This window comes from Garra rufa, chromosome 18 (assembly GCF_049309525.1).
Source record: "Garra rufa chromosome 18, GarRuf1.0, whole genome shotgun sequence".
Lineage (NCBI taxonomy): Eukaryota > Metazoa > Chordata > Actinopteri > Cypriniformes > Cyprinidae > Garra > Garra rufa.
Genome location: NC_133378.1, coordinates 16,683,183 through 16,707,018, shown reverse-complemented (window position 1 = coordinate 16,707,018; position 23,836 = coordinate 16,683,183). Strand labels below are relative to the sequence as shown.

General features: G+C 41.0%; 1 protein-coding gene across 4 annotated transcripts in view; it reads right to left on the bottom strand.

Moving 5' to 3' along the window:
- The window catches only part of raf1a (Raf-1 proto-oncogene, serine/threonine kinase a), a 30,392-nt gene extending 7,984 nt beyond the window's left edge, over positions 1–22,408 (bottom strand). Inside the window, exons 1-9 of one of the 4 annotated variants that reach the window (XM_073822898.1) lie at positions 22,310–22,408; positions 22,064–22,221; positions 13,304–13,396; positions 11,306–11,450; positions 11,049–11,102; positions 8,960–8,984; positions 8,740–8,849; positions 6,257–6,374; positions 6,078–6,162 (exon numbers count right to left, since the gene is read on the bottom strand). In XM_073822898.1, coding sequence (XP_073678999.1) covers positions 6,078–6,162; positions 6,257–6,374; positions 8,740–8,849; positions 8,960–8,984; positions 11,049–11,102; positions 11,306–11,450; positions 13,304–13,396; positions 22,064–22,221; positions 22,310–22,399 — 878 coding nt within the window. In that variant the 5' untranslated portion in view covers positions 22,400–22,408. The remainder of the gene's footprint in view (positions 1–6,077; positions 6,163–6,256; positions 6,375–8,739; positions 8,850–8,959; positions 8,985–11,048; positions 11,103–11,305; positions 11,451–13,303; positions 13,397–22,063; positions 22,222–22,309) is intronic. The other 3 variants (XM_073822899.1, XM_073822900.1, XM_073822901.1) reach the window with 3 other exon arrangements.
- Positions 22,409–23,836: the final 1,428 nt, after the last annotated feature.

Here is a 23,836-nt window from a genome sequence, read left to right as displayed (position 1 = left end):
CAGCAAGTCCAGACCTATTACAATGTTGTGGAATAACCTAAGCAAGCAGTTCATAGGAGCAAAATGGGGTCACACCAGATACTGGAAGTAAAGATTCTTATACTTTTGCAATGCACAGATATGCAACACTGGATAATTTTTCTCAAAAAATAAATGACAAAGAAAATATTTCTCTCAATTGTTTGATTGGGTTCTCTTTGTCTACTTTCAGGACTTCTGATGATGTTTGGGTCATATTTATGCAGAAATATTAAAAATTCTAAAGGGTTCACAAACTTTCAAGCAGCACTGTATATTTAACATAGAATAACCATCATTTTCTGAGAGTGTCTGATAATTTAAACGCTTATTGTGCGAAAACAAAATGTATTCACAACAAAATATGAAAGTTAATAATAAAAATTAATTAATTTACACACAACTGCATACATGTAATGTATGCATATTTCTTATATAGGCTACAACAACAGCAGAATTGCCAATTCACACATTCTCAAGTCGAAACAAGATGATACTGCAATAGTTGTTGCTGTTTAATGTTCTTAAAAGTTGCTTTTCTCCAGTGCATAACCTTCATGTTAGTGTTATTTATACATAACACAAGTTTTAGATTTGAAGTAACACGTCATTTCAGCAACAGGTCGTTAAATTTTTAAAGGCAAAACATGTATCTACCTCACTCAATTATCTAATACCCATTGGTAATCATTAACTAGCTAACCAACATAATGTTTTTTTAACTGTATTTAAAAATTAAAAATAAACTTTTGTACGTTACAAAGTCAGAACTGCAAGAAATACAATTTTAGAACTGTGAGATAAAAACCTGCGATTCTGACTTTTTTTTACAATTCTATTCTTTTTTCTTGCAATCATGATTTTTTGTGAGAATTGTGAGATATAAACTTGCAGTTGTGAGTTATAAAGTCCAATTCTGAGGAAAAACCTCTGAAAAAAGAACAATTCTGAAGCATTAAGCTAAAATCTATTTTTTTAAAGGCTAAAAGTTTTTAAAGATATTTTTTTTTTTAAAGAAGCAGAGACTCAACCCACTGTTCAACTATTCACACTGCAAATATTCACACTGCATTTTCTTACTTAGAAACTTGTGTCTTGTTTCCAGGCAAAATATCTGAAAATTCTTAAATCAAGAAGGATTTTCTAGACAAGTAAAAATTATTTTCTTGTTTTCAGAAAAACAAGAAGTGTGTTTTGCTTAGAACAAGCAAAATAATCTGCCAAAGGGGTAACCCTGGGGTCCCCATTGGCAGATTATTTTGCTATTATTATTATTATTATTTCAAGCAAAAATGCACTTAATGTTGACTTGTTTATTCTTTTTACTCATCTAGAAAATCTTAATTTACAAATGTTTAGATATTTGGCTAAAAACAAGACAAAAGTAAGAATTAAGCATTTTTTGCAGTGCATAAAACAAAATATTCTGGGGCCATGAAAGTGTTAAGTGGCAACACTTGGGTGGGAAACCGTTAAGGGCCTATATTGCGACTGTTAATACTGTGATTGTAAATATTCTTCTCTTTAATAAACACATTTTCTTTCATCAGACTCATAATGGTTTAGGTTGTATTGGAAAATATGGAGATGGAAAAAAAAAAGAGTTATTCATAATAACAGATTCAGAGAACCACATTCAATTCAAGATTATTTATACAGCGCTTTTTTCATGCAGATTTGACTTTTGACTTCTATATTTGTTAATTTCTGGTCTTTGTTTTCACCATTTATTACAGGGTTTCTGCAGATATGAACAAGTGAAATTGTGAAAGACTTTTTAAGACCTTTTTAATACCACCTTATATGAAATTTAAGACCGAAACCTGTAATGGAAATAGATATTATATTACATGCATATATGTAATATTTAATGTGTTTAATGTAAAAAGTAAACGCAATTTCATGGCTGTCATAAATTAAATTTATTACTACGATATACAGTGAACTTTTCATATCAGCAGATACTATTCCACACAAAATATCCCCATAAAAGTACCACTAGAAATATCTGATGTAAAAAAAAAATTAGCTTTTACATCGTAAATCTGCATATTTGATTTACCTTTATAAAGGCCTTTTTTTTTTACTTTTGAAATGTATGCATTACCTTTGAAATTTATTTTATGAATTTATCAATAAATTCTAAATGGCTGTTAGCAGTGAGATTACATAATTTACACTGCAAAATTAAAAGTGAGATTAATGTTTTAAATACATTTATTGATTTATAAATATTTACATTAGAAATGTTGGGTGTGGAGGCATACTTTTAAACACACTAAACTACCAGCAGGTGGCAGTAAGTCACTTCATGAGCGAGTTATTTCAACTGTTTCGAGCAAAACGCTGAATCATAGCAGAACGTTGCTAGGAGAATGCTTCTGCTAATGTTGCATATTGTCTAATATGTAAGTAACTACTTGACTAACTACTTTTTTATTGAGCTAAAATTAATGTAACATTTGTAATTGTGAGAATTTTTAGCAAAAAGCTCACTTGGTATATTACTGAACTATATCATGTTATAAATAAACTATACATTTGAAATTTTTACCTCAGTGTGTTTCTTTAGAGTGCTGTTACATTCATTTGTTTTAAAGTATGTCACAAATAGACCAGAAATACACACATATCCATTATCAATTTCTGTTTACGTTTAATGTATTAAAATATGAATCTTTCTTGCCTTTGGATGCTTCACTAGTTGTTTTTGTCACTTCAGTTTTAATCAGGCGGTTTGTTCGGTCGGGCAAGTAAAAAAAAAAACATTTTAAAAGTATCTCGAATGCTGGCGGTCAGCTAGCTCGACCTATATTTCTTATTATTATTGATAACATTATATACAGAAAAAGGTAGTTTGACCTGTATTCTGCTACTGTGATTCTGAAGACGCAGTAACTTCCACAGAGGGAGAAAAAAATCTAGTTGTTAGCAACTGGCCTTAGCCAAGCCTTATATTCAGTTTTTTTCAAGCTAAGTATCGCTAAACCTGCACTTCCACATAGCTAAAAAGTTAAATCCATTTTACTTCTGCGGTACAATCCGAGAGAGACTCGCGGCAATAACGAGATAGGGCTGATTGCAGAACAGCAGAACCATACGTCACAGCAGTCACACGGCAGCAGCGCCACGGCAGCAGGCTCAGACGGTAGTGGGCGGAGTCTCCATCTGAGATCGAAAGTGGGTGAAAATAATGATCAACTTATAGACCTTTTTCCTGAGTAAACGATGAGCGCCGCCATTACGAATTCTAACGTCAGATTGAATGCTTTTCTGTTCCGGTCTCCATAGGAACCCATTCAAATAGCGTCCATCTGTTTTTAATGTAGCTAACTTCCGCTGCTTCGTGTCATCTACACACTCATTAAAGTGAGGCACTGACAAATTACGGTCATTGCGACATTGCCAAGTGATGGCGCTATGGAGCCATGTGCTTTTTTAAAAACATTTTAATAGGTTTAACATTAGTTTATTAGCTCGGAATATACCCTAATTTGACTAGAAACAATGCAGACCGGAAATGCAAAGCATTCTTTCAGTTAAGAGTCGGACTCCGCGTTCAGGAAAAACGTCTATATTTTTCCATATATTTTTAATCAGTATAAACTGAGTACAAAGCTCAAACAAAAAACAAAACAAAACTTGAGCAATAGAATAGTTTTTATTTAGTTAAACTATATTTTTTACCTAATCATTTCAGTATTAACCAATTTTTCATTGTACATAATACCATGTACTATACACTATACCCATCACAAACTGGATTTTCCCAAAAAAATATTACAAAATCAAACAAAACATATAGCACAGAAGGCACACATTTAACAACAATAATAACCACACATTACTCACCTAACTAAATTAGTTTAAACCTAAAATAAATCAAAACTCTTTAAACATGCAATTAATCCAGAGGCATGATTTGTTCACACACTCATTAAGGAAATGTCCATATCATCCTTAAATTCAAAGTGAAACATGAAGGGCTCTTTGGCCAGCAGACTCTCATCATTTGTTTCTGCCATTATAAAAGTTCATTATGTTGCTGCACATGAAATATAATGCGAATAACATTAAATAAATATATATTTTTATAAGGTTACACACTGATTATTTATAACTTAAACCCCATTTTTCTACCCATCCGTTGGTCGCGCATACACGCCATGTTTGTAGTTTTTTACACTTTTTATGCGTATTTGTAGTTCTAATCAAATCCTCGTTCAACACTCAATGTGTTGTGGGCAATATAATAGCCGTTAGAGTGCGCATTAATCCGTACTTCGAATTCTAAAGGTAAATTGTAGTAGACCGTCCGGAAATCTTTGGAATACTTTTTAGGACATACCAATTCTATTTTCGAATACTATTTAGGACGGATATTTTGTGGGACCTGATTGGGCTGCAGCAGGAGACTCCGCCCACTACCGTCTGAGCCTGCTGCCGTGGCGCTGCTGCCGTGTGACTGCTGTGACGTATGGTTCTGCTGTTCTGCAATCAGTCATTATTGGCAATAACAGAAAGCTGATTGGCTATTGCATGCTGGTCTCATTTGTAGTTTAAATACAGCAAATTATATTTGGAATAGTGAAATAAAGAACTACAACACCACGGAAACAACAAAAAGAGAATTTAAATGAGCATTAGAGGTAGCGTTACATGGACATCGGAAAAATAAGACCTGTGTAAAATTATTTAAGACCTAGAACAGCGAATTTAAGACTTTTTAAGGCCTAAAATTTTGATTTTTAAATTTTAGACTTTTTAAGACTTTTTAAGACCCCGCGGAAACCCTGTTATTAGTGATCAAACTCACATGAAAAACATGTAAAGTACTATTTATAACTAAATCACTCCTTCCCTCCCAATCATTCCTTTTCCCTTCTACACACATTCTCAATGGCCACACAATTTTATACAACTGTAACATCAAATATCATTATATAGTCTTTAGACAAATTTTTAACCATATGTTGCCTAACTACTTAAATACAATCTAGCATGATTATCTATTTTTCAATTTAAATATTTTTTATTCATTTTTTGGAAGTTGATGGATTTATTGTTTTATTTATTCCTAAATAAAACAATTGTTCTCCTGTGTGTGTGTGTGTGTGTGTGTGTGTGTGTGTGTACCTGGTATTCATCACGTTGTGGGGACCAAATGTCCCCACAAGGATAGGAATACCAGTAGATTTTGACCTTGTGGGGACATTTCTTAGGTCCCCATGAGGAAACAGGCTTATAAATCATGCACAATGAGTTTTTTTGAGTAAGTAAATGTGTGCACAATCTCCTGTGAGGGCTAGGTTTAGGTGTAGGGTAGGTGTAGGGCGATAGAAAGTACGGTTTGTACAGTATAAAAACCATTACGCCTATGGAATGTCCCCATAAAACATGTAAACCCAACGTGTGTGTGTGTGTGTGTGTGTGTGTGTGTGTGTGATGTGTGTACCTGGTATTCATCACGTTGTGGGGACCAAATGTCCCCACAAGGATAGGAATACCAGTAGATTTTGACCTTGTGGGGACATTTCTCAGGTCCCCATGAGGAAACAGGCTTATAAATCATGCACAATGAGTTTTTTTGAGGAAGTAAAAGTTTGCACAATCTCCTGTGAGGGCTAGGTTTAGGTGTAGGGTAGGTTTAGTGCGATAGAAAGTACGGTTTGTACAGTATAAAAACCATTACGCCTATGGAATGTCCCCATAAAACATGTAAACCCAACATGTGTGTGTGTGTGTGTGTGTGTGACAAAGTGTTACATTAACTGTACTTTACTGGCAATAAATTCAACTGGAAAGCATAAAAAGCATGAAAAGCATTAAATGAGATGGAATATTAATTCCTGGGTGAACAATTACTGCAATACGGCAGGTTGTAATATTGCTTGGAAAAAGTACACATGCTTTCATTATATTATGCCAATACTATATACATATGGGACGCCTCTTCACGTCAAAAAGAAATGCCATTCAACAAAGCGTCCACACACTGCTCTAAAACATCATCATACAAACTAGACTTAGTGAGCTGTTGACAATCAATAACATCTCACCTAAGGACTGCCACCTCATTGCGGAAGGCTTCTAACTGCTCCGGTGTTGGGTTGGTGACTTTTAATATCTTCACAGCCACATCACCTACAGCGTGTTACAGCGCAAGTTAACTGGGTCATAACTTGTTAAAGTGACAGCTAGATTTTACTGAAGCTGGGAGGGTTAAACCAATGCTTACCGTGCCATTTCCCTTTGTATACGGTTCCAAAGGAGCCCGAGCCAATCCTGTTCAGCAGCATGACCTCATTAGCTTCAATCTCCCAGTAATAGCTCGAGTCTCTCTTATCCCTTGTCCGCTAAAAAACAGTAATGAAGTAATGAAGTAGACTTATTTCACATCGAGAAACCTTTTAAGACCATTATTAAGTTGGCTTGAGAAAGCCAACTTACTGAAATGCTATTTAAACTTAGTTATTATTATTGTTCTGAGACTACATTTTCTAAGACTATTTTTGACTGCTACTACTCTTTAAAGCTTTAAAAAAAACTTTTAAAAACTCAAGCCAACTTAAAGTCTTGACTAACTTTTTTATCTTGTTATTATTATTATTATTAACATTCTTTCACAATAATTGCAAACATTTTCTGGTAACACTTTACAATAAGGTCCCATTAGTTAACATCAGTTGCATCATTGCATTAACTAACACTAACTAACAGGGGCAATACATTTGTTACAGCATTTAAAAATCTCAATGTTAGTGTTGGTGAACAAACATACAACTGTTTATTGTTAGTTCATGTTAGCTCAGGTCCATTAAATAATAATATTAATAGGTACGACTTAATAAGATTTGAAGATGCATTAGTAAATGTTGAAACTGACATTGAATAAGATAAATAAACACTTTAGAAGTATTTTTCACTGTTAGATAGCATGTAGTTCAAAGGGCTCTAAACGATCCCAGCCAAGGAAGAAGGGTCTTATCTAGCGAAACAATTGGTTATTTTCTAAAACATTTAAAATGTACAATTTATATACTTTTTAACCTCAAATGCTCATCTTGTCTAGCTCTGCAATGCGCATGTGTAGTCTGTGAACTCAGGTTCAAGACAGTTAGGGTATGTCGAAAAACTAGCATGTCATTTGCTCCTCTAACTTCAAAATCAAACCAAAAACTTCAAAACATCGCTATTTTAAATTTTTTGTAAAGGACTTTCTTTGCATGTTCACTTTGTAAACTCTGGGTCAGTACTTCTGCAGCGATGTAGGACAATTTTGAAGATTTCTTATTAAAGTTACAAATGACCTGTTCTTATCATCCGATCGTGGTTGTATCTCTCTATTAGTGTTGCTGGATCTTAGCGCTGCGTTTGATACTATTGACCACAACATTCTTTTGAATAGACTTGAAAATAATGTTGGCATTAGTGGAAGTGCATTGGCATGGTTCAAATTATACTTACCTGACAGCCATCAGTTCGTGGCAGTGAATTGATGATATCATATCAATCACAAGTGCAGTATGGAGTACCTCAAGGCTCAGTACTAGGGCCATTACTTTTTACGCTTTGCATGTTACCCTTGGGAGATATCATCAGGAAACATGGTGTTAGCTTTCACTCTTATGCTGATGATACTCAGCTCTATATTTCTTCGCGGCCCGGCGAAACATCCCAATTTGAAAAACTAATGGAATGCATAGTTGATATAAAAAACTGGATGACGAGTAACATCTTGCTAAATTCAGAAAAAAAAGAGGTGTTAATTATTGGACCTAAAACCCCTGCATGTAATAACCTAAAACACAGTCTAATACTAGATGGCTGCTCTGTCAATTCTTCGTCATCAGTGAGGAACCTAGGTGTGCTATTCGATAGCAATCTTTCCTTCGAAAGGCACATTTCTAGCATTTGCAAAACCATATTTTTCAACCTCAAAAACATATCGAAATTACAACCTATGCTCTCAATGTCAAATGCAGAAACATTAATTCATGCGTTCATGACCTCAAGGATAGATTATTGTAATGCTTTATTGGGTGGTTGTTCTGTACGCTTAATAAACAAACTCCAGCTGGTCCAAAATGCAGCAGCTAGAGTTCTTACTAGAACCAGAAAGTATGACCATATTAGCCCGGTTCTGTCAACACTGCACTGGCTCCCTATTAAACATCGTATAGATTTTAAAATCCTGCTAATTACTTAAAAAAAGCCCTCAATGGTTTAGCTCCTCAGTACTTGAGCAAGCCTTTATCACATTATAGTCCCTCACATCCGCTGCATTTTCAAAACAATTTGATAGTACCTAGAATATCAAAATCAACTGCGGGCGGCAGATCATTTTCTTATTTAGCGCCTAAACTCTAGAACAATCTACCTAACACAGTTCGGGAGGCAGACACACTCTGTCAGTTTAAATCTAGATTAAAGACAGATCTCTTTAACCTGGCCTACACTTAACACATTTCTATAATTAAAAAAAATAAAAAATAAAATAAAATGACTTTGCTGCAACATGGAACTTTTGCGCTATTGACACTATTGTCCTATTTAATCCTGTAAAGTTGCTTTGATACAACCCGTATTGTTAAAAGCGCTTTATAAATAAAAGTGATTGATTGATCCTGCTGAAGACGTACCTGATTCACCTGGTCTTAGCTTCTAATCTTACTTAACAAATGACTAAACTGAAAGAAGACAGAGCATCACAAAGCTTACAATTTTAACTTTATCCTGAGGGTTAAGGGACGGCGCCCGCTCTCTCTGGGCCGGGGTGGGTATATTGGGTTGGTTCCAGCCTGTAGGGCTCTGATTTGGAGAACTGCCAACTGTAGAGAGATGGTTAAAAAAATAGCCCGATCCATATTCATGACCTAATTAAACTACAGCAAAAACTTTTTATTGCATTGACACAAATGTTTTGAGGTTTTATTCTTACCTGAGCTGTGAAGACGTATGGCATCCTATATGAAAAACAAACAGAGAAAACATTAAGAAATTGTGCAGCTATCTTTTTACTCTTGCAAATGCTAGGGCACACAATCCTATTGTTCTTGAAAGTTGATGTTTGACAACAAGCAACATGACGAAGGGGCTTGTGGTCATACATATATTCTGTACAGAACAGAAGCAGAAGAAAGTTTAAGAGCTTGCTTAGACACAAACCACATTGATGGTTTGACTGATTGCGTTCTTCTTAGATCCCACTTCCCACTGTCTAATACTCTTTTCTCTCACAGTGTCATAGGATGTTGCTCATAGCTGCTGTCTTGCTAATCGAGATAGTGTGCACGCTTGAAAATGAGCCAGCTAAATTGGAAGAAATCTGTTTAATCTGATATACTGTTACATTTTGTCAACTTTTACATACATGTAAAATTTTTTTTAAATATTAAGTTTTAATATTTGAACTTGTTTGATGCTTTTGAATTAAATGTTTCTCTTTTTACCCAAATTATTATTATTTTAAATTTAATGCATGTACATAACAATGCATGTAAAAATGAATGTTTTATATTAGTTAAGCAAATTTTAATGGTAAGTTTTTAAAATAAGCAAGTAAAAAGGAATGTATTTAAAAATCATTTATTTTATACTAAGTATAGTTTAAGTCTATTAACATATTTACTGACATCACTCCAGACATAATATAAAAAAATGTAATTAAACTTGAATGATCTTTAAATATAATAAGTCTTTAAAAGCAAAATGTTTAAAGTGTACCTAAAGTATAATTGCAATAGTTCCACTTCAAATATAATTAAGTATATCTTTAGTTGGTGTACACCAGTTTAGTACACTAAAAGTACAACTGCAAGGTATTTTTATTAAGTACATGTATTTGTGGTATACTTGGCATGAAATAAATGTATTTTAAATACTTTTTAGTACATTTGTTTTTCTCTAGGGACATAAAATAACTAAGGGGAGACACTGCAGGAAAAAAATATTTCATGCACCTGTCAAATTTGAGATTTTGGGCTTTTTGGTTTTTCATAAAGTGTTTTTTCAGACTAGTAGAAAGAAAACATCCAAAAGACACCATTAAGTGTCTATTTGTGTCAATAGATTTCAATTATAAATTTTAAATTACAAAAAGTTTTTTTCAAAATGAGTTTTTTGTCCTACACTGAGCCATAAATCTCCACTTCAGTAGCACTTACACACACCAAACTTTACACTTTTATATTTCTGTCTATATCCTGAAGGTTTTTACAGAGAAATTTGTTCATATATAATTTGCTTTGTTTTTATGCAACATTTTATTCCCCAGCCTGTTCTAAGTATTTTCTGAATTCTGAATATTTTCTGAGTGACAAAATGAAATAAAATTCCTTTAATATGTCAAAAAAATTAAACAAAAATTTTAAAACTGACTTCATCCAGTGTTTAATTTTTCTACTAGAAATGTATGCAAATTAACGCATATTTCATTAAATAATGCCTCATTTGTATATTAAAACCTAACATTTTAAAAAAACTTGTAATACAAAAATGTTTGCAATTATCAATGTAACCAATCAACTGGGTAAGTAAGGTGATAACTATTAGTTAATATTTTTACCCTATTCATCTGAAGTCTCGCATAGTAACAGCTGTTAAAACAATTGTACAACCATCCCAGTCTCTGCAGCCAGACTAGTTGCAGGCTTACTGGAATAGTTAAAAAAAAGCTCATCATTACCATTTAGCCTCATGTCATTCCGAATCTCTATGCATTTTGAAGAACAACATCAGATCCCACTGACTTTTATCGTACGGAAACACTGAGACATTTTTCAAAACACCAAATGAGACTAAATAATGTTTGGGTGCACTATCTATGAAAGAGTAACAAGCTCTGTATTGTAGAGTAGGCTTTATTGCAACATGGCTCAGCCCATTTACACCAAACGCAGGCTGCATCCAAACTTGCAAACTGCTATTTTCAGGCAGTGTAAAAAAGCACATATCCATAAAAGCAAGGCAACAAGACAGCTGCATTCTGTTTTAAACACAGCCCTCCTGAAGAGAAGAACAATACCTACTCTTCTCTTCAGACAAAACTGCTGATGGCACCAGAAGCTTGGAGACGTGTCTAGCTACTCCCCACCGTGGAAATACAACATGACAGTGAAGAGAAAACAAGGGGAATGAAAGAGAGAGGAGAACAGCAAATCTGCTCATTTTAATTTATTTTATGAAGCTTGTGGAAATCAGTGGAGATCCAAAAACGTGGAAAAAAAGGGTAGAGAAATGACAAAAACAAACAATCTTCATGAAGTGATTTTAAATTAGAGATTACCTCAATCTGGCTGCTGTCCACAGCCACTGTGGTGCTGACATTGGGTGTGGAGGTGGACCGCAGTCTCTGCGTCAGAGCCGCTCCAGAGGGGGGGTAAGTGCTGGTGAAATTGAAGACGTGAGGGTTTGAATGTCTGTGCACAGAGCTAATGGAAACATGTGACAAATAAACACATCTCAGACTACAGTATAAAAAATGTCAATTTAATGTAAAAAAGACTCTTGCAGTATCTAGAGACTAGAATATCACAGGAGAACTGGTATAATAATCTGAAACCGCCCATTCATTCATGCCTGTTATGTCCTGTGATGGGTGTAATGTGCAAGGGCTCATGTACAGTTGTTTATTGTCGCAAAGTGTTTTACTGTTGTTTATGCATTAGTAAATCATTAGTAACTGAAACTGACTAAATGATCAACTTCACTCTGTTCCTAATAGTAGCATGAAAACCATCTGTATTCTCTGTATTTTATATACAGAAAATGACCAAAGATTCTCTTTATATTTTCTGGAGCGGTCAATTCAAGATTAGTGCAAGTCAATCAGTGATTTGATTTCTGCAAATCAGAAGATAAATTCAGTGTAGAAAAGTTCAGTGTGACCATTTTTGATGGAAAATGTACTAAAATTATAAGTGCACCTCAGAAAAAATAAAAGGCATTTCATGGCCCCTTTAAAGAATAGGGATGCACCAAAATAAAAAATTCTTGGTCGAAGGCCAATTACAGAATACGGTTTATTGGGTTTTTTCCCACCATGTATTTTGCCAGTTTTTTCATGATTGCATGGAAGGCATGCGATGTGCTTCTAAACAGTCTCTCGTTGTCGGTGCTTGGAATGATTTTTGTGTCTTTCTTGGACAGTTTTAAATGCTTCCACACTGCCCACATGTTTGCTGCATTAGTGCGCGCCTCTATTTGATCGTGTCACATCATTGTTCGGTATAATGTATCTTGCCTTTTCGCTTATTAGAACACTGAAAAAGCTTTTTTTTGCTATTTTCGGCAGAATAATTTCAGTTGCAGAACATTTGATGCATCCCTAATAAAGAGCTTGCAAAAGACCAAGAGTGGTGTTTACCAATGCAAATGCTAGGGTGTTTTGAGTGGTTGCTTAGAGTAAAGTCAAAAGAAACCACCATATATTGCTCGGGCCCCTTCTTCAATGTAAGTCTATTGTACAAAAACGTAAATCTGATTGCCTATGGAAATAGCAGGACACCTCTCATCAACAAGAAAATAATTATTTACCAAAGTATTATTGATGTGTGCAATTGTGCAAACAAAAGGCTAATGACATTTTTATATTCTTTAAATATACATTTGTGTACACTGGGCTGCATTCATGAAGCATGAGTAGAATGTTCTTTTTTTCACATTTGTGACCCTGGACCACAAAACCAGTCTTAAGTCGCTGGGGTATATTTGTAGCAATAGCCAAAAATACATTGTATGGGTCAAAATTATTGATTTTTCTTTTATGCCAAAAATCATTAGGAAATTGAGTAAAGATCATGTTCCATGAAGATTTTTTGCAAAATTCCTTCTATAAATATATCAAAATGTAATTTTTGATTAGTAATATGCATTGTTAAGAACTTAATTTGGAGAACTTTAAAGGTGATTTTCTCAGTATTTTGATTTTTTTGCACCCTCAGATTCCAGATCTTCAAATAGATGTATCTCGGCCAAATATTGTCCTATCCTAACAAACCATATATCAATAGAAAGCTTATTTATTGAACTTATGAACATATGATGCATACATTTCAGTTTTGTAAAATGTAACCTTATGACTGGTTTTGTGGTCCAGGGTCACATTTAACTATGAAATGAGGTTGTTTTTTGTACATCCAGAAGAGAGTTTTTGGAAAGGTCTATTTTAAGTGCTCAGAATTTACTGAAAGTTTCATGAATTAGGCCCATTATACATTTACAGAAAACAAATTGTTTGGAATCAGCCTTTCATCAGGCAGTCTGAAATGACGGCAGTGATTACCTGCTAGGGATTCTTGTCAGGGATTCCCTCATTCTCCGAAATGTAAGTGCAGGTAGAGATGGAGTCCCACTCTCACCAGGAGTCGGAAACAATCTGTCAAATGCATAGGAGTCAGCATTTCACATCAAGTGTCAAACGTTCTGGAATAATTTTTCGCAATTCTTGTTTTCCCTACCATATGAGATATTGAAACACTACCTGAATATGAAGCATATTTTTGTTAGTCCACAGCAGACATGTGCCGGTATTTGGAAACACAATATATCACAAAAATTAAGCATGCACAATATTGTTATCTTGGGCACTTCAAAATACTGTGAATAACTATTGATTACAAACTACATTCAAATGAATGCATTTTAAGAAAACTTTTATCATAAACTGGTTAAAATGCACAACACTGCTGTATGCTGTGTCAAAGACGCATATACAAACTCTGATGTAAACAAGCCCTACATGGATGAGAAGTGCATGGCGGAAGGAGTGCCGAAGACATCCTGAATGAAAATGCACATTTACTCTCTGACAGCAGATGGCACCGAAGGAACAGCATTTCGACATTTAATAACACACTTTTAAAATCAAAAGTTGTAACTATTATTTAATGAACCCATGCTAACATGAACTAACAGTTGTATTTAAAAAATAAAAATAAAAAAGACGGGAAAAAAAGACAATCCTGGCCCGCCATTTCCTCATTGGACACGCCTTTAGAGAAAAATGCATCTTTCTAGAATAAATAATGAAAGAGTTTTTGTTTGAATTATTTCTTTTTAAAGTACTAATTTAAACCAATCTATAATTATTTTTATCATGTCTGTGAAGTATTCACTGAGTTTCGGTTCATTTTTGTGAATCGCCCAGGACCGAGATGGCAGAAAGCTCATCCTGTTTGTTTTCTTTAACAAAAGCACAACGTTTTGTTAATATTGTGTGGACACAAATAAAAGCAGACCCTTTACAGTGTAGAATTATGTACTCTTACCTTTACGAGCAAAAACGAAGACGTATTTTAAGTTCCCCTTCAGTCGAATCACTTCGACGTTACATGGGAATTCGCTTAGAATCCAATCATATCTGAGCCTTATACAAAAGGCCAATGAAAATTGGCGAGTGGCATTTGCATGACGCGCCACGCCCCGTACATACGGGTATAAATAGCGACGTCATGCGCCAGTCAGACAGCTTCTTCGCTTCAGATCCTTTCTGATGTTGAGCCTGCTGTTTCTCTCTGCTAGACTTCTAAAGACAAAGATTTCTACAAGAGTTCTTCAAAAAGAGTTCCTGCTCTCTCTTCTGACGTGCTGCCAAGACTAAAAGAGCTTATTGTTTGGCAGCCGTCAGCGATCTCCTGCGGGCTGCCGTTTTCACGGCCATTACAGCCGCACTGCTTACCAGCGAGAAAGTCCCGTTGAGTGCACAGCCGCCCCGCGGCTTTTTCCCTGGGCAGACCAGGAGCTAAAAGAGCAATTTCTCACGGCTGAAAAAGACGTTCTTTTCAGAATGGCTTTTCGGCCGTGCGCTTCAGGATGCGGTAGTTTCCTCCCTCCTGCGGACGGACATGATCACTGCCTCACGTGTTTGGGGAGTGAGCACGCTGAGGCAGCGTTCATGGATGGTGAATGCATTCATTGCGAATGCATGACCATGACCACGCTGAAGTCCCGCCGCTCGTTCGCGAGGCGGCTCCTCCCGTCTTCCTCCCGCGGTCCGTCGTTAAGCCGTCAATGCTTTTCGGCCACCGCGGCGAGACGCGGGGGGGACTTAACAGTCACCGTGCAGAACGCACCGCCGGCCCAGAAAGCCCTGCGGTCTTCTGTCACACAGCGTGGTCCCGTCGAGTTCCCGGAGCAGTACGCTTCCCCGCCCAGCGGGCTGAGCGTCTCCTTCGGTGCTCCTGCGGAGGATGAGATGTCGACCGCAGCATCAGAGGGAGAGTCGGTCGGTGAGGCGGACGCTTCGGCGGCGCGACCCCCTGCAGAGGTGGCCACTCCGTCTGAGGTGGACGTCGAGCTGTCGACTATGCTTCTCCGGGCCGCCAGGGGGATCGGTTTGGAGGTGCCCCAAGCCGATCCTTCTAGGCTGGATGACTGGTTCCTGGGGAGGGCTCCCGCGGCCCCATCACGCTCTCCCTCGGTCCCATTCTTCCCGGAGGTGCACGAGGAGCTGACGAAATCCTGGCGGGCCCCCTTCTCATCACGGCCCCGCCCCAGCTCCTCTCCCCTCGCCACCCTCGATGGCGGGGCGGCCAGGGGGTATGCAGCGATTCCCCGGGTTGAGCGCGCTGTGGCGGTGCACTTGTGCCCACGCGGCGCTGCCACCTGGAGGGATAGTCCGCATCTCCCGTCCAGGGCGTGCGAGCGCTTGTCCGCCCTTGCGGGCCACGTTTACCACGCCGCTGGACAGGCCGCCACCGCCCTGCATGCTATGGCGATCCTCCAAGTACATCAGGCCCAGGCCCTGAAACAGCTGCACGAGGGTGGTCCCGACCAGGGGGTTATGGAAGAACTCCGCGCCGCCACCGACTTCGCCCTACGGGCAACGAAGGTCACGGCGCGTTCCCTTGGTCAGGTGATGTCCACAGCCGTGGTCCAGGAGTGACACCTATGGCTCACTCTGGCCCAGATGGCAGACGTCGACAAGGCTCGCTTTCTTGACGCTCCTATCTCCCAGAGTGGCCTGTTCGGCGACACTGTCGAGGACTTTGCCCAGCAGTTCTCGGCAGTCCAGAAGCAGAGGGAGGCCATCCAACACATCCTGCCCCGCCGCGAGTCCAAACCCATCCCGCCGCCGGTGGCCCAGCCTCCCTCCGCTCGTCGCCGAGGGCGCCCCCCCTCTCAGGGGAGGGGCGCCGCCCGCCTCTCAGGGACCTGCAAAGAACACCCGCAAAAGAGCCGCGAAACGTCCCTGACGCGGGCAACCTGGAGGTGGAGAAGTTTGTTCTTCAGGGGACGAAAACATCTGCGTCCCCGCTCCCGGTGGAGGGCCGGGGGTTGTTGTGCACTTTAACGCTGCCGCCGGCCCACGGGTCGGCGGTACCCACAACTTCAATAAAAGAGCAATTTCCTTCACCTCCGGGGCCTCGGCCCCGTGTTCCCGTTCCGGGCGGCACCAGGATGCCCTCTCGGAGCCGGATACGGAGCTGTCTGTCGCCAGCGCGGGAACCTGGGAAGAAGGTAGGCCCTGCTCAGAGCAGCTTGTCTCCCCTCCCTGTTCCCCCCCTAGGCTGCCCCACCACGGTCATGTCGGTCAACGTTCCCTTGACACCCCTGTCGAGGCGCTTGGGAGCCTGGCTTCAGCTTCCCAGCCCCTCGCGGTGGTTGATACGGACGGTACGTCTCGGCTATGCGATTCAGTTCGCCAAAGCTCCGCCCAGGTACAGAGGTGTCCTTCACACTCGTGTCCATTCAGACACCCACGCCGCTGTCCTGCGTGCAGAGGTCGCAGTCCTACTGGCGAAGGATGCGATCGAGCTTGTCCCTCCAGCCGAGATGAGGTCAGGGTTTTACAGTCCCTACTTCATCGTGCCCAAAAAGAGTGGTGGGTTAAGACCCATCCTGGATCTCAGAGTCCTGAATCGGTCCCTTCTCAGGCTGCCGTTCAAGATGCTTACGACGAAGCGCATGCTCTCATGCATTCGTCCCCAGGATTGGTTTGCAGCCATCGACCTGAAGGACGCGTACTTTCATGTCTCGATTCTTCCTCGCCACAGGCCCTTTCTCCGGTTTGCGTTCGAGGGTCGAGCATACCAGTACAAAGTTCTCCCATTCGGCCTGTCCCTCTCTCCTCGCGTTTTCACCAAGGTTGCGGAAGCGGCCCTGGCCCCTCTTTGGCTGTCAGGTTTCCGCATCCTCAACTATCTCGACGATTGGCTTCTGATAGCCCACTCTCGAGAGGTGCTATGCGACCAGAGGGACCTGGTGCTTCAGCACCTCAGCCGTCTGGGCCTTCAGGTCAACCGAGAAAAGAGCAAACTCTCCCCAGTGCAGAGGATCTCTTTTCTCGGTGTGGAGCTGGACTCGGTCTCCATGACAGCCCGTCTCACCAACGAGCGCGCTCAGTCGGTGCTGAGATGTCTAGATTTATTCAGACACAAGACAGCGGTTCCTCTAAAAACTTTTCAGAGGCTCCTGGGGCATATGGCAGCTGCAGCCGCGGTCACGCCGCTGGGCTTGCTTCATATGAGACCGCTTCAGCACTGGCTACACGACCGAGTCCCGAGACGGGCATGGCACCGTGGCACACTCCGGATTGGCGTTTCCCCGCAGTGTCGCCGCCTATTCAGCCCTTGGTCAGACCCTGCCTTTCTCCAGGCCGGAGTACCCCTGGGGCAGGTGTCCAGGCACATCGTGGTTTACACGGACGCCTCTACCACGGGTTGGGGTGCTGTGTGCAACGGGCAAGCAGCTTCGGGCTCCTGGACAGGACCTCGACTGCAGTGGCACATCAATTGCCTCGAGTTGTTGGCTGTGCTTCTGGCCCTTCGTCGCTTCCGACCGACGTTGCGTCAGAAGCACGTGCTTGTGCGTACCGACAGCACTGCGACTGTGGCCTATATCAACCGCCAGGGCGGCCTCCGCTCCCGTCGCATGTCACAACTCGCCCGCCGTCTGCTCCTCTGGAGTCTAACGTGGCTGAGATCGCTACGAGCCATTCACATTCCGGGGGAACTCAACCGTGCAGCCGATCAGCTCTCACGGCAGTCCACCCTCCCTGGAGAATGGCGACTCCACCCCGAGTCTGTCCAGCTGATTTGGAGTCATTTCGGGGAGGCCCAGATAGATCTGTTTGCTTCCCCCGAATCCTCCCACTGCCAGCAGTTCTTCTCCCTCAACGAGGTATCCCTCGGCAGGGACGCTCTGGCTCACAGCTGGCCTCCGGGGCCCAAGTACGCCTTTCCCCCAGTGAGCCTCCTTGCACAGACCCTGTGCAAGATCAGGGAGGACGAGGAGCAGGTTCTCCTGGTCGCCCCATACTGGCCTGCCAGGACCTGGTTCCCAGAACTCATTTCCCTCGCGGCAGCCCCTCCCTGGAAAATCCCCTTGAGGAAGGACCTTCTTTCTCAGGGGATGGGCACAATCTGGCACCCACGTCCCGATCTATGGAACCTGCACGTCTGGCTCCTGGACGGGACGCTACAGACCTCGCCGGCCTTCCTCAGGCCGTGATAGAGACCATCACTCAGTCCCGAGCCCCCTCTACAAGGCAGGCGTACGCACTGAGGTGGGGTCTGTTCGTCGACTGGTGTTCCTCACGAGGACAAGACCCACAGAGATGCACGATTGCAGTAGTGCTTTCCTTCCTGCAAGAGAAGTTGGAGCGCAGGCTGTCCCCTTCGACTCTCAAAGTGTATGTTGCCGCCATTGCCGCACATCCCGATGCAGTAGATGGATCATCCCTAGGTAAGCACCCTCTGGTCGTGAGATTCCTCAGAGGCGCTAGGAGGATTAATCCTCCCAGACCGCGCCTCGTACCCTCTTGGGACCTCTCCGTCGCCCTCCAGGGCCTGCGGGGACCTCCCTTTGAGCCCCTCGCCTCAGTTGAGCTTAAATTTCTGTCATTAAAGACAGCGCTCCTGACTGCGTTGGCCTCCATTAAGAGGGTGGGGGATCTACAAGCTTTCTCTGTCGACGAAGCGTGCCTTGAGTTCGGGCCCGGCGATTCTCACGTCATCCTGAGACCCCGGCCTGGTTATGTGCCCAAGGTTCCCACCACGCCTTTCCGCGATCAGGTGGTGAACCTGCAAGCTCTGCCCTTGGAGGAGGCAGACCCAGCTATTGCGTCGTTGTGCCCAGTCCGTGCTCTGCGCACTTACGTAGACCGCACTCGGCACTTCAGACGCACTGAGCAGCTCTTTGTCTGCTTCGGAGGTCAGCAGAAAGGAAATGCTGTCTCCAAGCAGAGGTTGGCGCATTGGGTGGTAGAAGCCTATCTCCCTATCCTACTTATATCAGGGAGAGCCTTGCCCCTTAGGCTTGCATGCCCACTCCACACGGAGTGTTGCATCTTCCTATGCGTTGGCACATGGCGCCTCTTTAGCGGACATCTGCAGAGCTGCCGGCTGGGCGACACCAAATACCTTCGCCAGGTTTTACAACCTTCGCTTAGAGGCCGTTTCCTCCCGAGTTCTGACAGGTGACCGAGAGGACGGCTAGTGTCGGCTTGCTGCGCCATTCCCCATGGATCCGTGCGCTATCTCCCAGTATGTTCCCTCCGGCGAACCTGGGTCCTCCATGCCCCGCAGTCTGGGCTAGATGCGATATTTAATATCCGATATTTTTCCAGGGGTCAACCAGTAGGCCTCTGTTTTCCTCGTATATCCCTAAACCCCTTATGGATATATTGAATTTCCTATTTTCACATGGACAGAATTCATGTCTCCGCCCCCCCCAACCCCTGCTTCAGTTTCTGGCATCCCTGGGGACCCCCCTTCCCGGGCCCCAGGGCGTTGGGAAGGTTATGTTAACGTCCGCCTGTTGACACGTCCGCCTGCCGGCACGTGGTCGTTGCGTAACGCGGCGCAGGGACGTGGCTTGTTCCATAGGGTCAGTTCCCATGTAACGTCGAAGTGATTCGACTGAAGGGGAATGTCTAGGTTACGTAGGTAACCCTCGTTCCCTGAAGGAGGGAACGGAGACGTTACATCCCCTGCCACGTCCCTGTCGTCGCGCTGACGCCGGCTCAACCCGGCTCCTCAGCGAAGAACCTGTCTGACTGGCGCATGACGTCGCTATTTATACCCGTATGTACGGGTCGTGGCGCGTCATGCAAATGCCACTCGCCAATTTTCATTGGCCTTTTGTATAAGGCTCAGATATGATTGGATTCTAAGCGAATTCCCATGTAACGTCTCCGTTCCCTCCTTCAGGGAACGAGGGTTACCTACGTAACCTAGACGTTTCCACTGCTATTAAGAAAAAAAATGCCATCACACAGGCGCCTCCAGCGCGCTTCAGCTTTCACTCTCCGCAAAAACTCTTATGCGCCTAATAACTATATTAAAGCATATTTATCTAGATTAAATGTTTAAATTAATATTGTGAAATGCATTAAGTGTTTTTTATATATGTTCAACTCACTGCCTGCAGTCATTAAAGGAACACATCAAGGAAATAGGCTCATTCTCCAACTCCCCCCAAGTTAATAAGTTGAGTTTTACCGTTTTGATATCCATTCAGCCGTTCTCCTGTTCTGGCGATATCACTTTTAGCATAGCTTAGCATAGATCATTGGATCCTATTAGACCAATAGCATCACATTCAAAAATGACCAACAAGTTTCGATATTTGTCCTATTTAAAACTTGACTCTGTAGTTATGTCGTGTACTAAGACCGGTGGAAATGCAAAGCTTCAATTTTCTAGGCTGATAAGATTAGGAACTACACTCCCATTCCGGCGTAATAGTCAAGGAAGTTTGCTGCCGTAATAAGGCTGAAGCAGGAGCAGTAATACCACGCAGCACATGTGCAAATGCTAAACTAGCTGGGAACTCATTTCTGATAATACTGCGCCTGCTTCGGCCATATTACGGCAGCAAACTTCCTTGACTATTACGCCGGAATGGGAGTGTAGTTCCTAATCTTATCAGCCTAGAAACTCGCAGCTTTGCATTTCCACCGGTCTTAGTACACGATATAACTACAGAAGAGTCAAGTTTTAAATACAACAAATATGGAAACTCGTTGGTCATTTTTGAACGCGATGCTATTGGTCTAATAGGATTCAATGATCTATGCTAAGCTATGCTAAAAGTGATATCGCCAGAACAGGAGAACGGCTGAATGGATTTCAAAACGTTAAAAATCAACTTATTAACTCGGGGGGAGTTGGAGAATGAGCCTATTTCCAAAAAAAGTGGAGTGTTCCTTTAAAAACTATTTTAATGGCTGCAACAGCAGCTGTGTAATGGGGAAAAGAGAAAAGGTCTCAATGATGGTCTCCAGTCGGACCTGGGCCTAGAATTCTGATAAGCTGTCGGACAAGGGCGCGTTCCCTCGTTTAAATTAAAAGTTCCCCCTTGGCTCAGTGGGCCCCCAATCTGCCTGGGCCCATATGCACCATACCCAGATGCTACGCCCGGGTCACATGCCTAGTCCACAGTCAGTGCACCACCAACAAACTACACTTACTGAGAGCAGGCAGCTAATAAAGCAATTAGCCCCATAAAGCTGTGGTTTACAGTGAATTTATAACAGCTAAGGGGCGTTGTTAGGCACCCTGTTACCTGCTATAAATTCACTGTAAACCACGGCTTCACTGAGCTTTTTGCTTTTATAAAACGGTTATTCCATATATGTAGTAAGGTTTCACAAAATAAAACAGAGCAAATGAAGTGTAATGATATTAATAAAAACAGTATCCTTCCGCCAAAAAACATAGTTCCTCATAAACGGTTGCGGTTTTAACAAAGTGGTTGCCGAGCAACCACAGACATAAACAAATGTGTACTTTATAGAGTAATTTATAACAGCTTCCAAAGCGGCTCAACCAATCAGAATCAAGGACCGGAACTACCCGTTTTATAATAATGATATTGTCAGTCTATGGAATTGTTCATTTGTGTATTACAATGATGTAATGTCTGACTTATCCACACTGGGCCTTTTTGCAGAAAATACTGATGTGGCTATTTGCAGTAAATCTAACCAATAAATCATCTGATCATATTAAGTATATAACTGTGCTAACTTTTTTTGATGATTGTACAAACCCTATTTTTGGATATATTCTGCAGAAGTGATAACACAAGAAGCACTTACAGAAGTTGTCTGATGTTAGTCCAGTCTACACACATTGTGGGCACTTTTGTGCTGCAGTGCTCATGGAACTTGTAGCCACACGTTTGGCAACGGAAACCATTTAACAGGAACTTCTGGCATATGTCGCAGAAAGCCAATTTCAGAAATGTTTTCCTAACCTAAAAATGAAATAAATAATAGATTCAGGACTTAATTTATTTTAACTATTAAAAGAAATGTTCAAGATTGCAAGACTGTAGCACTCACAAAATTGTGTGTAGTTAAGGGAACATGGTCTAAAACCTCCACAAGAAGTTCCTCCCCAATGAGTGAGGTAGAGTCTGTGTTCCAGTCCATACGAGACTTCTTGCTGCAAACATAAACATAAGTTATGAGATCAAGCAAAAACTGTGTGAGCACTGTGTGGGACCATTCTGTACTTGCTCGCAGAGTCCTTATCATTCCATCATCAGCACACACGGTACCATTTAAGACAATTAAATTGTTAATTAATTAGTTTTTAACTAATCGCTGCTTCTGAGAACTGCATGTTTGCCAACAAGGTTTCGAGAACAACATTAGCTGTTATGCTTATGAGTTACACAACACACATCAAGCTTTTGTCTTTATTCACAGTTTTAAACAAAATGACCTATGCTTTGTGAGGATCCAGTACATTTTCAATTCAAGGGCTGAAGGTAATTCAATTTATTACAATTAACATGAGTGCTCCAAAGAGAATGTGTCGTACAACAGATCTTAAGTTAATTATAATCAATGTCTTGTTAATATTATATTGGATATATCTTTCAATCAGTATCAGAAAATGAGGCAACAGAGATAACAGAATGACACCAGGTCCTATCTACTTGGGGAAATCCTGAAATCCCTAAAACTCAGACAATCTGTCCTATAAGTGTTTTTACTTATGGTCAAAAAGCATTAAAAGAGGCTTATATTTCTTTAAAAGTTTACATACTATATGTGTGTGTTCTGTGTATATAGCTCAGTCCAAAGGTCATCTGAGCCAATTAGCCTTTTTCACACTTCCGTGTTTCTGGCGCTTACAGGGTAAAAGTTTTTCCGGTGACAGCAGCGGCCGTACTTAACAAGAGTAAGTTCAGGTATCAAAGTCTATTTTTACAAAATAGATACTATGATACTATGATATATACCGGTGTTTTACTCTACAAATAGCAAACATGTCTTCAAAAAATTTGTGTCAGCTTCAGGTCATCACAAATAATATGTTTATTTAATTATGAATGTCGGCACTTATAATTCAGTACAGTTTTGCGTTTTGCCGTTCTGTCTATTTGGTGCTGGCTGTGCAATATGACTCTTCACATGATTTTTTTTCACTATTATTATTATTATTATTAAAATAATATTGTATTTTCTACTTGCTCTCCTTTGCATTATTAACATGACGATGTAAATGTACATAGTATAATGTGCCCAGTGATATACATAATAAAATAATATAATACTAAACAAGAGATGACCCCGATTAATGGCTTTATTCCTATTGGATCGGGATTATGTTATTGTAACTTTTGTTGTTGTTGTTGTATTTGTTGAGTTTATGCAGCAACTGGACTCAGAATCGTTTAATTTATTCTTGGGAAAATGTGCATTTGGATATAAATGCTGTCATAATTTACCATGATGAAGTGATTCGAGGGAAATTACTGAGAAAATTGAGAAAATACGCTTAAATATACCAGAGATGGAGAACAGAAACCATTCAGCGCTATATGTTTCTTTGTTGATTATATAACAACAACTTTGAAA